This window comes from Pelophylax lessonae (assembly GCF_965119305.1).
Source record: "Pelophylax lessonae genome assembly, chromosome: 8".
Lineage (NCBI taxonomy): Eukaryota > Metazoa > Chordata > Amphibia > Anura > Ranidae > Pelophylax > Pelophylax lessonae.
The window spans coordinates 83,901,836-83,921,511 of record NC_138775.1 but is presented as its reverse complement, the minus strand read 5'-3'; the positions used below and the strand labels follow the sequence as shown (position 1 = coordinate 83,921,511).

General features: G+C 48.2%; 1 protein-coding gene across 1 annotated transcript in view; it reads left to right on the top strand.

Moving 5' to 3' along the window:
- NUP210 (nucleoporin 210) overlaps window positions 1-19,676 on the top strand; it is a gene marked incomplete at its 5' end in the record, with an annotated part of 331,314 nt that overhangs the window by 298,071 nt on the left and 13,567 nt on the right. The window contains 5 exons of the mRNA XM_082265210.1: window positions 568-711; window positions 4,261-4,511; window positions 7,785-7,992; window positions 8,835-8,942; window positions 9,025-9,096. Of these exons, the coding sequence (XP_082121336.1) occupies window positions 568-711; window positions 4,261-4,511; window positions 7,785-7,992; window positions 8,835-8,942; window positions 9,025-9,096 (783 nt within the window). The remainder of the gene's footprint in view (window positions 1-567; window positions 712-4,260; window positions 4,512-7,784; window positions 7,993-8,834; window positions 8,943-9,024; window positions 9,097-19,676) is intronic.

Below are 19,676 nucleotides of genomic sequence, written 5' to 3'. Positions count from 1 at the left end.
ACAGTTAAGCTAATAGGACTTTTGATGCACCTATAAATTACATATATTGGAGTACACTGCAGAGTGAAGGTCCCTCCCCTCTTTCCTCTGTGATCACATTTTTGCTTGCCAACAGACTGGAGCCTCAAGAGTTGGACAGTGTTATATGTATACATTGGGAGGCAGTCCCAGCAAACTTTGTCATTGTTCTATCATCTAAAGGTACTGGCATATAGCCTGTATCAAGTTCTGTACTCTAAGTTAAAATTCCTAATTGTAGGCTTTGCAGGTTTAACATGTAGCATAATAGTAAAAATGCAATATTTATTTACTCAGCACAGTGGGGAAAATAAGCCTTAGCTGGGTAGTGGTAATGCATATGCATCAATCTGTCACATGACAAAGCAATTTTATATTTGTGCTAATATCCATAGGTGTAGTTACATATGGACTGTCACGTTACTGTTTGACAGAATATTTCTCTTTTTAATGTTTGCAAAGGATTTTTAGAAAGTGCTGAAAATATGAATTACTTTTATTCATCAGAAAGTAGTCGTCTTGTGAAAATGTCTTTACTATTTGCAGGAGAATGTTCAGCAGCCCAGATGGAAGCCATACAGGATCTTCATCCAGAAAACATAATAAACTGCCACTTAAGGTTTAAAGATCAGAATCTTGAAATTCCAGCATCTGAAGTCTTTTCTGCTAATACTGACTTTGATATTGACTCAGGTAAATATGGTTCATTTGAATTTCATGGTCTATGGTGCTTCTGGCAGTGTATTTTACTGTTTCCTTGTGCTCCTGAGAAAGTATATCCTGCTGCTATAATTTTTAACATTTCACACAGCATGGCAAAGAAAGATTAGGGTATGTTGACACCAAGACAAATCCTCTGGGTTTTTTTATTTATATTTTTTTTCCTTCATAATGGTTCGTCACAGAATGTGAACATCTACTTCAGGCTCCTCCATGGTAACAGGTATAGGTCCACACCTCGAGTCCCTCTTTTGAGCAATAACAAATCCCCACTAAAATATTCAAGACTGGACTAATGGACTTATTAAAAAGTTTACCGTTTTTGTACAGTGAAAAGCTTAGCAATCAGTATGTTTATCTTGTGCTCAGTCACTGCTGTTTGGGTGTAGTAGATGTTTTTTTCCTGCTGTGAAATGAAAAAAAAAAAAAGACATGTTCCCTTATTTCACTTAGTCTAGACAGCCTAGATCATATAGTATATTAGTATATGGCAGCCTTGAGCATTTAGAACATTATCATTCGAAACTGCAGAAAATCAGTTGTTTCAGACAGACCCTGATTGGCTACAGGGAACACCACCTTGTAGCGTAGAGCAGAAGGAAGAATGTATCTCGGGTTCAAACAATGGTTTCTGAAGCACAGATCCCATGGAGAAGTATGTTTTCCATGTTCAGTGGTAGACCTTACGAGGAGGAACCTTTCTAGCTTCACATCTGTGGAATAACAGATTCAGAGATGCCTGTCTCTGAAAACCTTGGCTTCAACAGCTAGTGTCCTTGAGACCGAAGATCCTGACATTCTGGTAGAGCCCAAATCCAGTCCAGAGCGGTGGAATTGATGGAATGCCTTCCCATCTTTTTTTATGAACACAAAAAAATTGTGCAAAAAGAGTTATTGCAGCAGCCTATATTCCGGACACAAAAGAATTTCAAAGATTACGAATCTAAAAGGTGCGCAAAACCAATTTCCATTTAGTAATCAATACAAATGTGTGTGAAAAAATAGTTAACTCATATTAACCGATAATAAACAATGCGCATCAAGTGGTGAACTAACAGTCCCATAACATACAATTCACGTATGCATAAACAAAGTAAACTTCAGAGAAATCTGTAAAAAGTCCAAATGTGAAATTTTTAAAATGATGAAAGTCTACCTCACAGACAAGCGTGCCAGTTCCCTTACCAAACCGTAATGATCTCCAAATGATAGATCAACCGCACAATAATCATCCCATTGGGGGGCGCCACCACTCAGGATACCTCTGACTCCACTGCCTCCATGATCTTCTCTGGTTATCCAAAGCCAGCAGCTCAAAGTAATAAAGGGTAGGAGAAAGAACAGATGAATATAGAGTAGTATGCTAAAATGATTTATTAAAAATCTGAGTAACATAAGGCAAAACACACTACACTGAGGATTAACAGCGGGCATAAAACATCATATGCCACTAGCCTCATCCTACGTGCGTTTCATCTGGTGCAGTGCAGGTCCTCAGGGAAATGAGCTGGTCCACTGTTTCTGATAGAGGATCAATGCACCTGGTGACAAACCTGTCCAGTTTGTTAAATCTGCTGGGGTCCATAATCTGGCATCCACCATCTGCAACACAGGTTCTGGAACAGCTCTGGGTATAGAGACCACTCCCCTGGGTCCAGGCTGAAAAAGGCTGCCTGCCAATTGTTTGTCTGGGATGTACATGGTGGAGAAGATGAGAACATGTAGTTCTGCCTATGACAGGAAGGAATGTTTACTGCTCAGGACAGGATCCAATCTTTTTTGTCCTTTCTATGGCAGGTCTTCTGGTTCCCCCCTGATGGTTGATGTATGCCACCACTGTGGCCTTTCCAACTGAATCCAAATCTGATGACCTTAGGCTAGTCCAATGCTGCAGAGACTGCTAAAGTCACCAGTAGTTTAAAGATGTTGAGAAAGAGATGACTCCTCCAAAGACCAAATCTGCTGCACTTATAGGGTGCCCGAGACTCCTCTCCAGCATGACAGGCTGGCATCCCTTGTGATGGATAGGAGTATCTCTGATTGTGTTTGGCTGATGTGGGGGACAGACAACTAAGTCACAGAGAATACTTTTTTTCATATTTTTTCCTTTCTTCACTCTGGTCTTGACCAGCATCTAGCCCTAAGTACCCTTAAGACATAGTCCTGCTTTATCCAATCTCCTCCAGAAACCTCTCGCTTTACAATGCTTAAGACTTTAGGGAGCTGCTCGTATAAATCCCCCAATTTGACTCTCTGTGTCATCTTGGATCCCAATCCGGTGCGGTTTATACTGCAGAAACCTCTCCTTGAATCGTATAGAGAGATCCCTTAACAAGGCTACACCACTGAGTGCCATTATGTCTTGTTAGATGTGTTTCTTAGCTGGCAGCCCTTTCTTGTAAGGAGTCTTTTCTCGTCTTTTACAGGGAAATGTCTTCCTGAGTCCATAGCAAGTTTTTTTGCCAATGTCCAATCACCTGAAGGTAGCCTGCATGTAACCAATGGTTTGTACAAGTACAATACAAGTATTGTGTTCTGTACTTTACTCCAAGATAAAGAATTTTATGCAAGTCAAAATATTTTTTTTTTTTTCCCCATTTCTGCTCGCTGCAGCTCCACTCCAGACTTTAGACTTAAGCCTAGTACATATGGGCGGAATCGTGAGCAGCATCGGCCGGTTCAATAGAAACCTTCCGACATTCAGCCCGTGTGTACTGGAGCAATTCCTACTGGCTTCTGTTGAAGGGGCATGACCAAAAAAAGTATGCAGATCAGCACCCGATCAGTGCTCTCAGCCAATGGCTGAGAGCGGTGACCAGAGTGTACCTGCTGTGGGGCTGTCCCTCTGTCTGAACACAATAGCACAGCAGAGGAGATCGCTGTTCTAATGTCAGATAGTTAATACAGCAGATTCTCCTGAGCTGTCCGTTTTTTATTTTTTAGTTCAGCTCTGCTGGGTTGAACGAAAAAAAAACACTGTGTCTGAGGCTTAAGGGGGAATTCTAGCCAGCACGGGTAGGCACCTCTCACTCTCCCCTCAATGAACTTTCTATATATCAATTAAGAAAGGAGATCAGTCTTCCAATGCCCTTTCCTCAAAGAACCCCTAGCATCCTCTTGGAGGTACCCCCAGGTTCCATGGAACCCTGCTTGGGAAAGTCTGCTCTAGAGTCTTGTGTTTATGGATGATCTTTGAGTATAATTAAGTCAGTGGTAGCTTGTTTTCAATCCTTTTAGTGGTTTGTAACAGGTAAATGACCATAGTCTGGGCATAGATGCACTTTAATTATAAATTGGTAATATTAAGTTGATCTCTTTGACATTGATATATAAAAAAAAATTAACACTATAGTTCCACATTACTGTTTCTTTTTTTTTTTTGTATTATTCTTTGTACTGTCACTCTGTAAAAATGTGTCTGCCACTTACTCGGAACTTCTGCTATTTCTTGACACTTGCTAAAGCTGTTATGTCTCTGTAAAACCAGCAGGTTTCCTAATTATGGTCTTCTGTGATATCTAGGTCACTACATCTGTTCCCTTGGTAGACAGAAGCTTTCAGAGGGCCAGCTAAAACAAATCAGCATCGGGGACACATCACTTACTGTAACAGCATCCATCCTGGGAATTAATGTGTACCAGGAGCAGACAAGTGCACATGTTCCTGTCTACCCTGGATTTTATACCAACCAGAAGGAGCTTCTTTTAAGCAGTCATTATCCTACCACCAATGTTAAGATATTTGGAACTGCTGAATTGCTGAAAAACCTTGAGGTAAGAGTTCAAGTCACAGTAATTTGTAAATCCCTAAAGTGATGACCCATGTGACCTTTTTAAAAACACTTGTGTTTAGCAAACCATTACCAGGCACCGAGAAGTGCAAGTATGCATGTTTATATAGCACCTGAATTTGGGGGCTCTCTAGCGCCTTTGGTTGAGAGCTGGAAGAACAACCCTGTAAAACCTTCCAGGGGTGAAGTAGTTAAAGGACATCATTAATAATAAAAGATAATAAAGTAGGTTTTAAATATTGTCAAGTACAACTGAATCCAGCAGTAAGAGCTTGTTTACACATGTGGCAAGGACTGCTGAGATCGCTTTTTAGAGGTGTTTGCCAGGCAATATGGAGGTGATATGTCACCTCCTCACCACCTGTTTTAATTCCCTAAATGCAGCACTACTGTAATGCAAATGCAGGCATCGCTTGCAGTTGCGCAGAGGTTGCAGCATGGCCTCATTTACCTGAATGAGTTGCATTAAGGCAGTAGTGTACACTGAAGGTGGCAGGGGGTATAATTCTTCCTGCAGCCTCAATACAAAGCATTATGTCTGTGGCATCTGAACACCCCCAGCTGCTGCCTCTGCCGCTTTAGGGGGAGAGGAAGGGAGTGGTTAAAATGAAGCTCAGCCTCACCTGCAAGTGTAAATGAGCCCTAATACTAAGTAAGCAAATGCATAAAGCACACTGCCTCCGATTATTAAATTAATCCAATAGCATAAAGTCACTTTAGGAACTATTAAGTCCACTGAGGACTCTGTGAATCTGCAACCATAGCAGAACAAAATTGTACTATACCTGCAATACTTTAGTCAGTGATATTAGATCCACCCAGGTTTAGTCCCAGCGTGACGACTTCTGTCCCCGCCCACCACCTGTAGTGCTTCAGCATTTTTTCATCTGCTGGAGTCTAGTGCCGGCATTTTCGGACGGCTTCTGTCCCAGCCTACCACCTGTAGTGCTTCTGTATTCTTTCATCATTCCCGTTCTAGTCTCTGCATTTTCTGACCGCTTATTTCTCTGCCCCTGGCCCGCCCACCACCTATCAGACCTGTAGCACAAAGTCTAGGGAAGTGCTACAGATAGTGGGTGGGAACAGAAGCTGTCAAAAAATGCTGAGACCAGTCCTGGAATGATGAAATAATACAGAAGCAAGCACTACAGGTGTAGGGCAGACCAGCGGGCTAGGACAGTCAGCAACAACTTTGGCCAGATCATTTGAGTGACACTGTCAACCATGCACTAAGATGCAGGAGGAGCCAAAGCTCCCGCGCCTCCCTCAACACTCCGCCCAGGGCAGGTGACCGCCCCCGTGCCGGCCCGGGGTGGGCCTGAACTGTAGACCAAAGTTAGTCAGGGTGTGCATTACAGGGTACTTTTTTATTTCAGGGCTCCTGGAGATTTTCACAGGGAATCTAAACATTTATGCAGTCACTTCTGAATGCCTTCTTTTAGTAGCTTCTCCTGGTTTAATGCTTTGGGAGTGACTTTGCCTGGATAAGCACTTTATACTTGAACTGCTGAAACAACTGCATCTGCATACAGGAGAAATGTCTCTTAGATATGTTATTGCATCTTTAGCCTTCTATTCACTATGTCTGTCTTTTTTTTTTATTTTAAATGTTTCATACTTTATCTGCAGTAACAAATGGCAATCAGTCTGACTACTTCTTTGTCTTCCTCTTATCTTTCTTTTTTTTTTTTTTTTTTTTTTTTTTTTTTGCAGATTAACCACTTCCCGCCTGCCCTATAGGCAATTGACAGCGGGAAGGTGGTTTCATTATCCTGACCGGACGTCATATGACGGCGGCAGGATAATGCGTTCTGCGCGCCCCCCCGGGCACTCTTACACACCGCATCTCCGATCTACTGACGTAGGCTCTTGTCCAATCACAGCTGGTCACATAGTAAACAGGAAGAGCCGTTGATCGGCTTTCCTCAGTTCGTACCTGACAGGCAGGGGGGGGGGTCTGTGCTGGTAATCAAAGCATTGATTACCAAATCAAAGCATTGATTACCAGTGCAGACCCTTGGGGGGGGGAGAGGGGTGCCACTAGAACCACCAGGGATGCCCACCCATGACCCCAGAGATGCCCACCATGGCCACCAGGGATAGCAATCAGGGCTCAGGGAGCCTGCCGGTGGTGCCCTACCCATCAGTGCTGCACCCCATGCCATCTATCGGTGCTGCCCACCAGTGCCCATCATTGCCATCGATCAGTGCCGCCAACCAGTGCCAATTATTGCCCATCAGTGCTGCCTATCAGTGCCCACCAATGGTGCCTATCAGTGCCGCCTATCAGTTTCCAGTGCTGCATATCAGTGCCACCCCATCAGTGCCTGTCAGTGCGGCCTCATCAGTGCTCATCAGTGCAAGAAAAAACGTATCTATTTACAATTTATAACATAAACAAAAAAACTTCCAAACTTTTCGGTCTTTTTTTATTTGTGTAGCAGAAAAGAAAATCCTTGCGGTGATCAAATACCACCAAAAGAAAGCTCTATTTGTGGGGGGAAAAAAATGACATAAATTTGGTGTAGGTACAGTGTTGCATGACCATGCAATTGTCATTCAAAATGCAACAGCGCTAAAAGCTGAAAATTTGCCTGGACGGGAAGGGGGAAAAGTGCCCTGTATTGAAGTGGTTAAAAAATATGCATTTATTTTTTTTTTTGTTAGGAACCTGTAAAGCATTGTAATCATGATGAGCAAATCGTGGATACAATGCCACGATCCTGCAGACTGTCTGTGTAGCTGTCTGTCTGTGCCTCTGATATGGGCAGGTAGTTGCACACTGACAGGAAGACTCAATAAACTGCTAGAGCCCTTAACAGCGCCCTGGTAGTTCATTGAGAACCGCAAGCCAACAGCCACAAAGGCTGTCGGTACTTGAAGTTTTCACATTCACAGAACTCTGTGAATGTTAAATTTTACACCCTGAATATGTGTGTAACATGTTACAAAGGTGAATTCCTCTTCTTTTTTTTTGTCACTGAATTATGATGATTGGTTGGTACTGCTTCCTTTTGAGGAGAGGGGAAGTAATCCTTTGCAAACTGATCTTTTATTTCACAGCTACATGTGCCTTAAAGTAACTCTGTCACTTCAAAAATAGGCTGTTATCCATTATACATTGCAAGAACTTCTAGGACTAATATTGTCGAAGCTTGCGAGCTTCCTTCCAACGCTCATAATTCCTGCTGGCTTATCACTAATTGCACAGTAGTGGAAAAAAACACATTATTTACTTTGGTTATTTATTCTGCAGGTGAAGCCAGAGTTATCCATCATTACTGTCTATCAAAAAGAAAAATATACCGGGTTGCCCAGCTTTGTAACTTATGAAGTTGGTATATCTGATGTGCAGGTTTTAAACCAGGGCTCTCTATCTACCTCACTAACCATTTCCAGTTACATGTCTGATCAAACCATCAACATCCCGATTAGATTGATGTCCGCTACAGGCCCACTTAATGGTATGTGTGCACTATACTATTGTTCCTTACAGTGTTATGTGATATTTCTGCAGTTTGAGTTTGTTCTTTCTATTTACGAATTTAAGCAGTTTAACACTCTTCATCACTTGTAGTGGTCTGAAGTGTTATATTCTGGGGGTCTGGCAATTTTACAGACAGCAAAGCAAGCATCATAATATTTGTACTTTTAGTTTTCAGGTCTAAAATATTGACCTTGTTTCCATTAAATGTTAGAGGAGTTCCAGGTATAGATATTTTTTACAAAGTTACATTGGTTCAGCTTGGACCAGGGTAAACCTGTATTTACCATACCTGTCCGATGTCTCTGGAAGCTGGAAACCACTGAAGTAAGCACCGCTAGTCCAGTGATCTCCACTTGCTTCTGGGGGTCTGTGCCGAGCAGCTGCCGGCTGCTTTCTAAATAGAGGAGGTTGGCTGCGCAGCACAGGCGTTTTTTTAGAGAATGCTTTGCATTTCCTTAATGAATGCAGAGCATTCTCTGAATGGATGAATTGGAGAAGCAAAGTGGTAACATCATACTCTCCACCTTGTTCAATCAGAGCGGTTTGAATTAATTTAGAAAATGCAAAGCATTCTCTGAATGGTGCCTGTGCCGAGCAGCCCACCTCCTGTGTTCAGAAAGCAGCAGGCCAGCAGCGTAGTTGGCAGGAGTTATACTTACAGTAGTTTTGGAGAGTGAAGGATACATATAGAATTTTAATGAAAGAACCTTTTTAAATTTATATGTACATCGTTTACACTTTATCCTACTGATCACATGAAGCTGAATATTGTTTACATTCCCACCACTTCCAGCTATTGACTGTCTTTGTTCTCTTCAGTGCCTTATACCATGGGCCAGGGCTTCTTCCATCACTTCCTGAACTCTTACCAGATGATTTTCTTCACTTTGTTCACATTGTTAGCAGGGGCTGCTATTGCCATACTAGGTAAATATCAAATATTCGTACTAAATATAAATGTCTGTATAATATTTCTTTATTTCAAAACTATTCTGTTGTGCTCTTTCAGTGTTTTCACCAAAAGAGAAGATTGATCACCCAGCCTTTAAGTCTGCATCACCAGCTCGGTCATTAGGCAGTAGTAAGTATTTAAAGTGGCTAAGCCATGTGGCTTTTATTTGAAAATTAAAATACATAAAGACTCAATTCAAAGAACTGTTTTCTGCTGTTTAGATGCTATTGATGCGCATTTCATAGATTATATCTGTAATCGCTCCATTTAAAAAAATGCCGAACACCCTTTATTTAGCCTGCTCTGTAAGTCCTGTTTTACCTTTAGTAGCAGGACTTAAAGCGGAACTCCACCGAAAGGGGGAGGCTTTTCCCCTGCTCCTCTTGCACAATTGGCGCTTTTAAGGAGGAGGTACCTGATTTTCACAGGTACCTGCTTCCACTTCCGCTCCTCCCTCCCCCTGCAATCTTCTGGGACACTGACAGGTCCCAGAGGACTGCATCCACAATTCAGGATGCACAGCACGAGTCGCGCATGCACAGTGGGCACCGGGCTGTCAAGCCACAAACAATCACAGCCAGGTACCCATAGTGAAGTTGTCGCTGAGGGAGGACAGGGGATGAAGATGGCTAGGTTGAGTTTGAGACAGGTGAGTGGCTGTTTTTTTAAAAGTCAACAGAACACCTTTTGTAGCTGCTGACTTTTGTTTTTTTTTGATAGGTGCCTGGAACGCTTCTTTAAAGTGATTGTAAAATCTTGTTTAAAAAAAATAAATAACAAACATGTTGTTATACTTACCTCCTCTGTGCAATTGGTTTTGCACAGAGCAGCCTGGATCCTCATCTTCTCTGGTCCCTCATTGCTGCTCCTGGCCCCTCCCTCCTATTGAGTTCCCCCATAGCAAGCAGCTTGCTATGGGGGCACCCGAGCCAAGCTGCAACCCCGTGTGTCCATTCAGACCCGAAGCTGCCGTTTGTCTCCGCCCCCTCTCTCTTGATTGGCTAACTGACTTTAGTTGACAACCATGGGAGCCAATGGCGCCGCTGTCGTGTCTGAACTAATCAGGAGGGAGAGTCCCAGACGGGCAAGAGACTCGTGGACAGAGATGGGGCACAAGTAAGTATTAGGGGGTGCTGGGCTGGCTGCTACACACAGACTTTTTATTTTAATGCATAGAATGCATTAGGATAAAAAAAACCTTCTGCCTCTACAACTCCTTTAATTTAAACTTTCTGACTCTTTAGGCTAGAAGTACGCACTGGCTGATCAAATTCTACCAATCAATCGTGGGTATCTGACTGATAGATCACAACCCTTCCATGCAGTTGGAGGCACTTTGCTGCTGTGATTTGCAGAGTGGCAAAATGCCTGTGCAAACGCCTTAAAAGGATCGTCCATTTCATGTTGCCTACAGTGTCGATACTTGTGTGTACTTTGACTCCTGAGTTACTTCCTACTGAGCACTGCGTTAATACTGAATGCTGCTTTACTTACTACTTAGCGCTGTTGTTACTTCTGAACTTTCTATTACTCACCCCTTTGCTCTGTAACATACATCTGAACTCTGTTATTTCTCTTACGTCCTCTGATAGTCGCCGCCCCTCATATAGTCTTCACCAATGGGTATGGACCTCTTATCCACAGGAGTAAGCTAGGCAGAAGATTTTGTTAAAAACACAAAACTTTGCATAGACACACCTAGAGGGGGCTGTCCCTCTGGTCCAATACCCCCAGCTAGCCTCATTCCCAATTCAGTTTGTCTTTTGCCTAGACAGGAGTAGGCACGCTTCCCTGTGCTGGGGCTACAGTCTCAGCCTTTTCTCTGTTTTATTACATTTTATGTAGTGTTTTTCTTTGCACTAGTAGCTTTTTATTTGTTCCTGCGCTTAGTTAGTCAGACTTCGGAAGACTACAGCGTTACGGAGCTGGGAATCGGACTGGTTGTCCTGGTGTCCCAGGACAGAGAACCTTATGCAATCCCAGCCTGCCATCGAGCGTTTAGCAGGCTATGCGTACGCCCAGGCCTCGCAAACGACCTGTCCCTGTCCCTGTCCCCAGGGACAAAGCCCACGAAGTGGCCACTTTGCTAGGATCTCTCTACTGCGGTACGCCGCGTGTAGCTAGCGTCCTGTTCAGCTGACGCTACCCCCACCCGGGGTGGGAGGCTCCCCGTCTCACGGCGGCACCCACGCTATCGCTGGTCGGTGAGTACCATGTTCCCCTCTGACTGTGGCATTGTCTGTCGGGGGGGTGTCTGTGGGGCCTCTGTGCTGGGAATGGCAGTCTCTTTAGGTGTCTGTTGTTCCATCACGTCTGTCGGTGTACCTCCCGTGTGTCCCTCCCGGTCCCTGTGGGGGCGCTGTAGCGGTTATGCTGCGCTGGGGGGGGATTGCGGGGTCCCTCTCCCCTGTGGGTGTTTGGAGTACTTTGGGGTGGCAGATGTGTGTGTGTGTGTGGAGCACGCTGCGGGTGAAAAACCGCGTGGCCGCCATTTTTAATGTGGGCAGCTTGCTTGGCTTCATGTATGGGCAATAGCACTCCTCCCTGTAGCAAAATCGCGCCCTTTTCGGCGCCATCTTTGTTGTGGCAAGGTCCTTTCTCACATGTGCTCGGCGGCCATTTTCCCGGAGCCTCCCCATAGACTTTCATTGGCAACCATTTTTCCTTAGTCTAGTCCTCTAGCAGAGTGAAATCACTTCCTCTCCTCAGACTCTCTGATCGATCCTGCGGCATGGGTAACTGTATGCACGTACTTCTGGGAGCTTTTAAGCTTCTTCTGGGTACTTTTCATGCTGGCTATTTTTTTCCTGGAGTTTTTCAAACTTGTGCTATTTCTTCCATTATTGCGGAAGCGGTGCGATCCGCGGCTGTCGTGATTTAAAGGGCCAGCGCCATAAAAGTTTTAAGTGTGTTCTTAATGGATTCCCAGGACAGCAAATTCCCCCCAGCTCTGATGGAGGGTTCAGGTACTCCTGAATCCTCTGTGCCCAGCTCCCTTACTGCTGCACTCACGATTTTTCACATCAAAGGGGGATCTGCTGATGTCTGAGCGCACTTATAGAAGAAGGCCCAGGCCTTCACCTTCCTCTGATTCAGATTCTGTCATGGTTGCCACGGACAGTGTACCCCCTGAGGGGTCTCAGTCCTCTCAGGTGGAGGAGGAGGAAGTTTTCCCCCGCCAGGACGGCCAGTGATCGCGCTGCTATGGCTGCGCTCATAGTTCTGTAAAAGAACCGCTGCATTTGGAGGATGAGCCCCACCAGCAGGGTAAGCGGTCGTCTTTTGGGACCCGCAGAACCCAGAAATCGGTTCAGGTTTTTCCCTGTCACGCCGAATTTCATGAAATGGTAAACGAACAGTGGCGCAATCTGAAGCGCAACTTTGTAGTACCTAAGCGGTTTCCGTACCGTTGTCCCTTTGCGTCTCCAACCGATTCGCACTGGATTGTGGACCACACGGTATCCAGATTACACAAGGCCACTCTGATGCCCATGGAGGCTTGTCCGGTTTCTTAGAGACCCGGCGGATAGGCGGGTGGAATCTCTTGCCCGCCACTCCTATGTGGGGGCAGGTTCCTTGATGTAGCCCGTGTTCCCCTCAGTGATGGTCTCTCAGGCTGTGGTGGAGTGGACTAAGGTGCTCAGATGCACGCTTGTGGCTGATTCCACCCCTTCTGCTACTTTGGAGATGGTGGACCTAATTGTTCAGGCGGTTTTATGCCTGTGTGATGTGGCCTTGGATGAGGCCCCTTTAGTCTTACACTTATCTGCTGTCGCAGTGATAATCCATCGCCTTGTGTGGCTGTAGAGCTGGTCGGCCGACAAGGCTTCCCGGAAGACGGTGTCTAACATCCCTTATGCAGGGAATTGCCTTTTCTCTGTCGCTCATTGACAGACGCAGGACTGATATCTTGATATCCGTAGGGTTATACTGCCCCCTACAGGAGTAGGACACTAGGCAGGAAAAAAGTTCTGGCCACACCTATGGGCAGTCCCAGGGGGTATATCCTCTCTCTCCCTGCTATAGGATGTCAGTTTTTTTTCTGCCTAGTCAGGAGTAAGGACCTAAGTTCCTTGCTGGGATCTCTGGTCCTGGCAAGTTTTTTTAGATAAATCTTTTTTTCTCTTACGTCCTCCGACAGTTGCCGCCTCCTCTAAGTCCTCACTGTTGGGTATTGTCTTCCTATCCTTAGGAATAGCTAGGCATATAGACTTAGTCCAAAGACAAAAGGCATTAGCATATACACACCCACAGGGGCTGTCCCATTCGGTCAATACCCCCCCTGCATCACCACTCCCAGCTCAGTTTTAATTTGCCTAGCGTCAGGAATAGTCAGGCTTACCTTGTGCTGGGGCTTCAGTCTCAGCCTTCCTAAATCTTTTATTGATTTTCTTTAAAAATGTCAGTTTTTTTTCTCTCACTTTACTAGCTGTTTATTTTTGTCAGCTTTAGTGTTAGTTTATTCTTCGGATGAAGATGGATCATGCGATGCTGGGATTCGGACTGGCCGCCCTGGTTCTCCAGGGCACAGAGGGTCAGATGCACCCCCAGCCCGCCATCGAGCGTTCAGCTATGGTTCGCCCTGGCATTAAGAACAACCCATCCCTGTTCGTTGCAGGGATGCAGCCGTGAGGTGGCTACCTCACAGGACTCGTCTGCGGTGCTGCAGCGTCATGTCCCTGGCTCACGGCACTCCCTGTCAGATGAGGACAGAGGTTTATCCGTGCACAGAGGCTCCCCCACGCCATCTGGTACAGGTAAGTACTTTTCTGTGTGGGGCCTCTGCCTGGGGTGGCAGTCTGTGTTGCTGTGTGTCCCCATATCTGTGCCTGTGTGACTCCCTGTGCGATCCCTGCGGGGTTCGCTTTTGCAGATCTGTATGTTTGCCGGGGGTCCCTGTCCCTGTGTCACCTTAGGTGCATGTTTGGGGGTGCAGACTTATGTGTGGTGCGGCGACCGCTGCGGGGGAAAATTTGCGCGGTCCGCCATGTTTTTACTGTGCACACGTGTATGGCTCCTCTGGGGCGAGTATACAGGTCGTTTTGGCGCCATCCGCCGCCATTTTGTGGGCGGTGGAACGATCGGTTCGGCCGCATGTCGGCGGCCATCTTGGCGTAGCCTCCAATGCATCCCTATGGGGCAGCCATTTTCCCTAGGGTCTGGCTTATAGTCCAGCCCCCTCCAGCAGCATTTCCTTTTCCTTTCAGGCAGCAAGGCCACAGGTAGCAACGCTCTGCGGGCTCTGCAGTTTGTCTCTCTGTCTGTCTTCTGTATACTGCTTCTGGCTCAGTTTCTTTTCTCCTTTTGGGGGTCTTCATAGCTGTGACAGTAGCGGTGGGCTGCGCACTCCGCAGCGCTATTTAAGGGGACAGTACACTGCCTTTTTGCACTGTGGTTTTTTATTATCTTGAGCCATGGATTCTCAGGAAAGCAAGTTTCCTCCAGCTTTAGTGGGGGGCCCCAGTTCTCCTGTGGCCCCGCTGCCACCTGATCTGGCTGCTGTAGTTGCGACTTTAGTGGCAAATATGGAAATGCTGATGTCTGAACGGGCTGCGAGGAAACGGCCCAGGCTGTCTCTTTCTTCTGATTCAGATGGGGATATGGCTGCTGCTGCGAGCGTGCCCTTTTCAGGGTCCCGCTCATCCTTAGACCCCCCGGGTTCTGAGTGGGAGGCTGAAGTGGAGGGTGTTGATACATCCTCCCCAGGGTCACCTGAAGAACGGGCGACCATGGATGAGTTAATTGTTTCTGTTAAAGAAACCTTACATTTGGAGGATGAGCCCAGTCCTCCGGACGTTGTGTCCTCATTTGGGACGCACAGGGCCCGCAAGTCTGTGCAGGTTTTTCCCTGCCCACCTGAATTTTATTACACTGTTAATGAAATGTGGCGCACGTTAAAACGTCCATTCCTGGTGCCTAGTCGGTTCAAACTGCTTTATCCTTTTGCGCCGGCTACGGAATCATGATGGTGTGTGCCTCCACAGGTAGATCACACTGTGGCCGTGCTGAACAAGGCTACCTTGGTTCCTACTGAGGATACCCCGGTTTTCCGGGATCCCACGGACCGGCGGTTGGAGTCTCTAGCCCGCCATTCCTATACGGTGGCGGGTTCGCTGCTCAAACCCGTTTTCGCGTCCGTTATGGTGGCTCAGGCGGTGGCGGATTGGATTAAGATGCTCAGAAGCAACCTTGTGTCTGATGACGTGCCGCCTGCCCGACTGGAAATGGTGGATCAGATCCACCAAGGAGTCATGTATTTGTGTGATGCAGCCTTAAATGAGGCCCCCTTGGTGGCTCGCCTCTCGAGTGTCGCGGTACTTAACCGGCGACTGATATGGCTAAAGAGCTGGTCGGCCGACCAGTCCTCGCGGAAAACAGTTGCTGATTTTCCCTATGCTGGCTCTCGCCTTTTTGGCGAGGCGTTGGATACCCTGGTGAAAGGCGTCACGGGGGGCAAGAGCACTATGCTGCCCCAGAACCCGAAGAACAGGTCTTTCCGAGGCAAGCGGGGTTCTGCGCCTAGATCCACTCAGTGGTCCTTTCGTGCCTTTCGGAACCAATCCAAGGGCAAGCCCTTCAAGGCCCGGGCAACCAGAAGAAACCCTGGGCGGGTAAGCAGAAGACCGGCATCGGCAGGTCAATCAGCCTCTGCCTGAAGGGGCGCCCTCACCCGTTTCAGGGGTGGGGGGACGTTTGCGCGGTTTCCTCCAGCCTTGGCTGCTCCGGATTTCGGACAGGTGGGTCCAGGAAATCGTTCGATCAGGTTACAAGATCGAATTCCTTTCTAGGCCGGCGGACAGATTCTTTCCCTCCAATCTCCATCTGCTTCCGGGGCGTCTGCAGGACCTGCATCAAGCGGTGCAGGACCTGCTTGCTCAGGGGGTGATTGTCCCGGTGCCTCATCAGGACAGGTTTCGGGGGTTCTATTCGAATCTGTTTACTGTGCCCAGGAAGGAGGGCAAAGTGCGTGCTATTCTGGACCTGAAAGCACTGAACCGCATCGTGCGTGTTCGGAAGTTTCGAATGGAGTCTCTTCGTTCGGTAGTGGCCTCCTTGAGTCCAGGGGAATTCCTGGCTTCGATAGATCTGAAGGATGCGTACCTACACATCCCCATTTTCAAAGGTCATCAGCGGTACCTTCGTTTCGCTATCGCAGAGGACCACTACCAGTTTGTGGCGTTACCGTTCGGTCTCGCTTCGGCACCCAGGGTGTTTACCAAGGTGTTGGCACCGGTCCTGGGCCTGCTGCGGGCCCAGGGCATTGCGGTCCTGGGGTACCTGGACTATCTGCTTCTGAGATCGCGTGCCAGTCAGGACCTTGTGCGCGATCTCTCCATCACGGTACAGACGCTCCAGGAGTTCGGGTGGACTATCAACGTTCAGAAATCAGCGTTGTCTCCGTCGCTTCGCCTTCCCTATCTGGGAATGGTTCTGGACTCTGCTCAGGCAAAGGTATTCTTGCCGGAGGACAAGCTCCGGACTTTGCGGGACGAAATCCGGTCCCTCAGGGACAATCCGTCCTCGTCACTCAGGACCTGCATGCAGGGCCTGGGGTTGATGGTGTCGGACTTCGAGGCGATTCCCTTTGCCCAGTTCCACACGTGGGCTCTCCAGACGGAGATCCTGGCCAGGTGGGACAGACTTCCTCAGTCCTTGGATCTGGATGTCTCCTTGAGTTGCCAGACCAGATTGGCTCTTCTGTGGTGGATCCAGACCCCGTCGGTGGCGGAAGGCAAGTCCTTCCGCCCGTTGGTGTGGACAGTGGTTACCACGGACGCCAGCATGTCGGGCTGGGGTGGAGTCCTGGGCAACCTGTCTGCCCAGGGCTCTTGGTCGGAGGAGGAATCCTCCCTCCCGATAAATGTGCTGGAACTACGACCGATAAAACTCTGTCTCTTCCAGTGGTCGGACCGTCTCCAGGGCCTGCCTGTTCGCATACAGACGGACAATGCTACCGCGGTGGCTTACATCAACCACCAGGGGGGCACCAGGAGTGCTCGAGCAGCCCGGGAGATGACCGACATTCTGTCTTGGGCCGAGACTCATGTCCCGGCGATCTCGGCAGTTCACATTCCGGGTGTGGAGAATTGGCAGGCAGATTATCTGAGCCGCCAGACCCGGAGGTCTTTCAGATGCTTTGTGCGAAGTGGGGATCCCCAGACGTGGATCTGTTTGCATCCCGGCTAAATCAAAAGGTGGGAAGGTTCGTGGCAAGAACGCGCGATCCGTTGGCGGACGCCCCTTGGCATCAGTATCGTCTGATGTACGCCTTTCCTCCGATTCAGTTACTATCCCGGTTCCTTCGCAGATTGGTCTCGGAACCGCACATGGTGATTCTGGTGGCGCCGGACTGGCCTCGCCAGTCTTGGTACGTCGACGTTGTTCACCTGGCTGTGGCGCCTCTGTGGCGTCTGCCTTTGTGGGAAGATCTCCTGTCTCAAGGTCCGATCTTCCATCCTGCTTCACAGTCGCTGGCTTTAACAGCCTGGCTGTTGAGACCCAGGTCTTGAAGGACAAGGGTCTATCTCCTGAGGTTATTCCTACCCTGATCAAGGCTAGAAAATCCTCCTCTGGTAAGATCTATTACCGTACCTGGAAAGCCTATTTCGCCTGGTGTGAGTCCAGGGGGTTCTCCCCTCGTTCTTACTCGGTGTCAAGAATTTTGGCTTTCCTCCAGTCTGGAGTGGATCAGCGCCGCTGGTCACGATAAAGGGCCAGGTGTCTGCACTGGCTGTTCTTTTCCAACGCCCTTTGGCGTCTCGTTCTTTGGTGCGCACCTTCATTCAAGGTGTGCGACATCTGGCTCCTCCCAGGAAGGAGCCTCTACCTCCATGGGACTTGAACTTGGTTCTGTCCGCATTACAGCGTGCTCCCTTTGAAAACATCAGGGAGATATCGTTGCCTCTGCTGTCTAAGAAGGTTGCCTTTTTAGTGGCGATCACTTCGGCACGCAGGGTGTCGGAGCTGGCGGCGTTGTCTTGCCGCTCCCCTTACTTGATCATTCACAGGGATAAGGTGGTTTTGCGACCACCCCCATCCTTCCTTCCCAAGGTGATCTCTGAATTTCACCTTAATGAGGACATTGTTCTGCCTTCGCTTTGTACAAAGCCTAAGCATCCAAAGGAGATTGCTTTGCATTCCTTGGATGTGGTCAGGGCGATCAGGGTTTACCTGTCGTCTACGAAATCCTTTCGGAAGACGGATTCCCTCTTTGTCCTTCCTGAGGGACCTCGGAAGGGCATGGCTGCGTCCGCAGCAACTATTGCCAAATGGATCAGACAGACCATTGAGCAGGCTTACGCCTTTAAGGAACGGGTTCCGCCCTTCCCTGTTAAGGCACACTCTACTAGGTCTTTGAGTGCATCTTGGGCCTATTGGCATCGGGCCTCGGTGGCCCAGGTGTGCAAGGCGGCGACTTAGTCGTCGGTGCACACTTTTTCCAAGTTCTACAAAGTAGACGTTCTGGCATCAGCTGATGCTTCTTTTGGCCGCAAAGTTCTCAGTGCGGCTGTGCCATGATGGACCCTTGAATTTTTTCTCTGGGTCTCTGGCTGTTGGCATTTGCTTTCCTGGGCTGTTGCTCCTGTTGAGCATTGTTTTTTTCTGTTGCCCAGTTGGTTATCTTACGGTGCATGTAAGATTTCTTTCTCTGATGTGGGTACTGCGTTGCCTTTTCTACGGTTGCGTCTCCCACCCCTCATGTCTATACTGCTTTGGGACATCCCAACAGTGAGGACTTAGAGGAGGCGGCGACTGTCGGAGGACGTAAGAGAAAACGGAATTTTTGTAAAATCTTACCTGTAAAATTCCTTTCTCTGAGTCCTCCGACAGTCGCCGCCCCCGCCCCTCTTTTGGGGTTCTTATTACCTACTGCTATGCTACCAAACTGAGTTGGGAGTGGTGATGCAGGGGGGGTATTGACCGAATGGGACAGCCCCTGTGGGTGTGTATATGCTAATGCCTTTTGTCTTTGGACTAAGTCTATATGCCTAGCTATTCCTACGGATAGGAAGACAATACCCAACAGTGAGGACTTAGAGGAGGCGGCGACTGTCGGAAGACTCAGAGAAAGGAAATTTACAGGTAAGATTTTACAAAAATTCAGTTTTTTAGTTAGCTTTTTTCTCCAGTTGTTCCTGTGAGATCTTCAAGCAGTTATGCTGGATCTGGGCGACGGGCTGGATGCTGAGATCCAGTGGTCACCCCAGCCGGCCTACGAGCGCGTGCAGACCCAGCTCCGCGCTGGGTCGGCCGCGACATAGTCCCGCTGGACGGAGACTGGCCCGTGGGTTAAACGTCCCGCCGAGTCGCAGCGTCTCCTTTGGCCGACACCCCACCCCCCCCCCCCCCCCCCACTGGGGGGATGTTTGTGTGTGTGTGAGGTGTCTAGCCATTCATGCAAGCCGCTAAGGGGGTGGGGGGTTCCCGACAGTGCGGACGGCTGTTGTGAGGGGGGCTTCCTCCCTGGCTTCCCAGGGCCTACATGCCGATCGATCGTCTGTTAGTGATGTGGGGACCCCCCTTCCCACCGCAGCGCGCGGGGCTGCCATTTTTTTTACTGAGGGCGTGTGAGGGGGCGGAGCCCCTCCCTAGACCCAGGAAGATCGCTCCACAGGACTTCCTTGTCATGTAGACAACGCTGAGAGCAGTCCTTTTGAACTCTGGTGCGTCGTGTGGTGAGCCTTTTGGGGGTCTCGAGGCACGCTGTC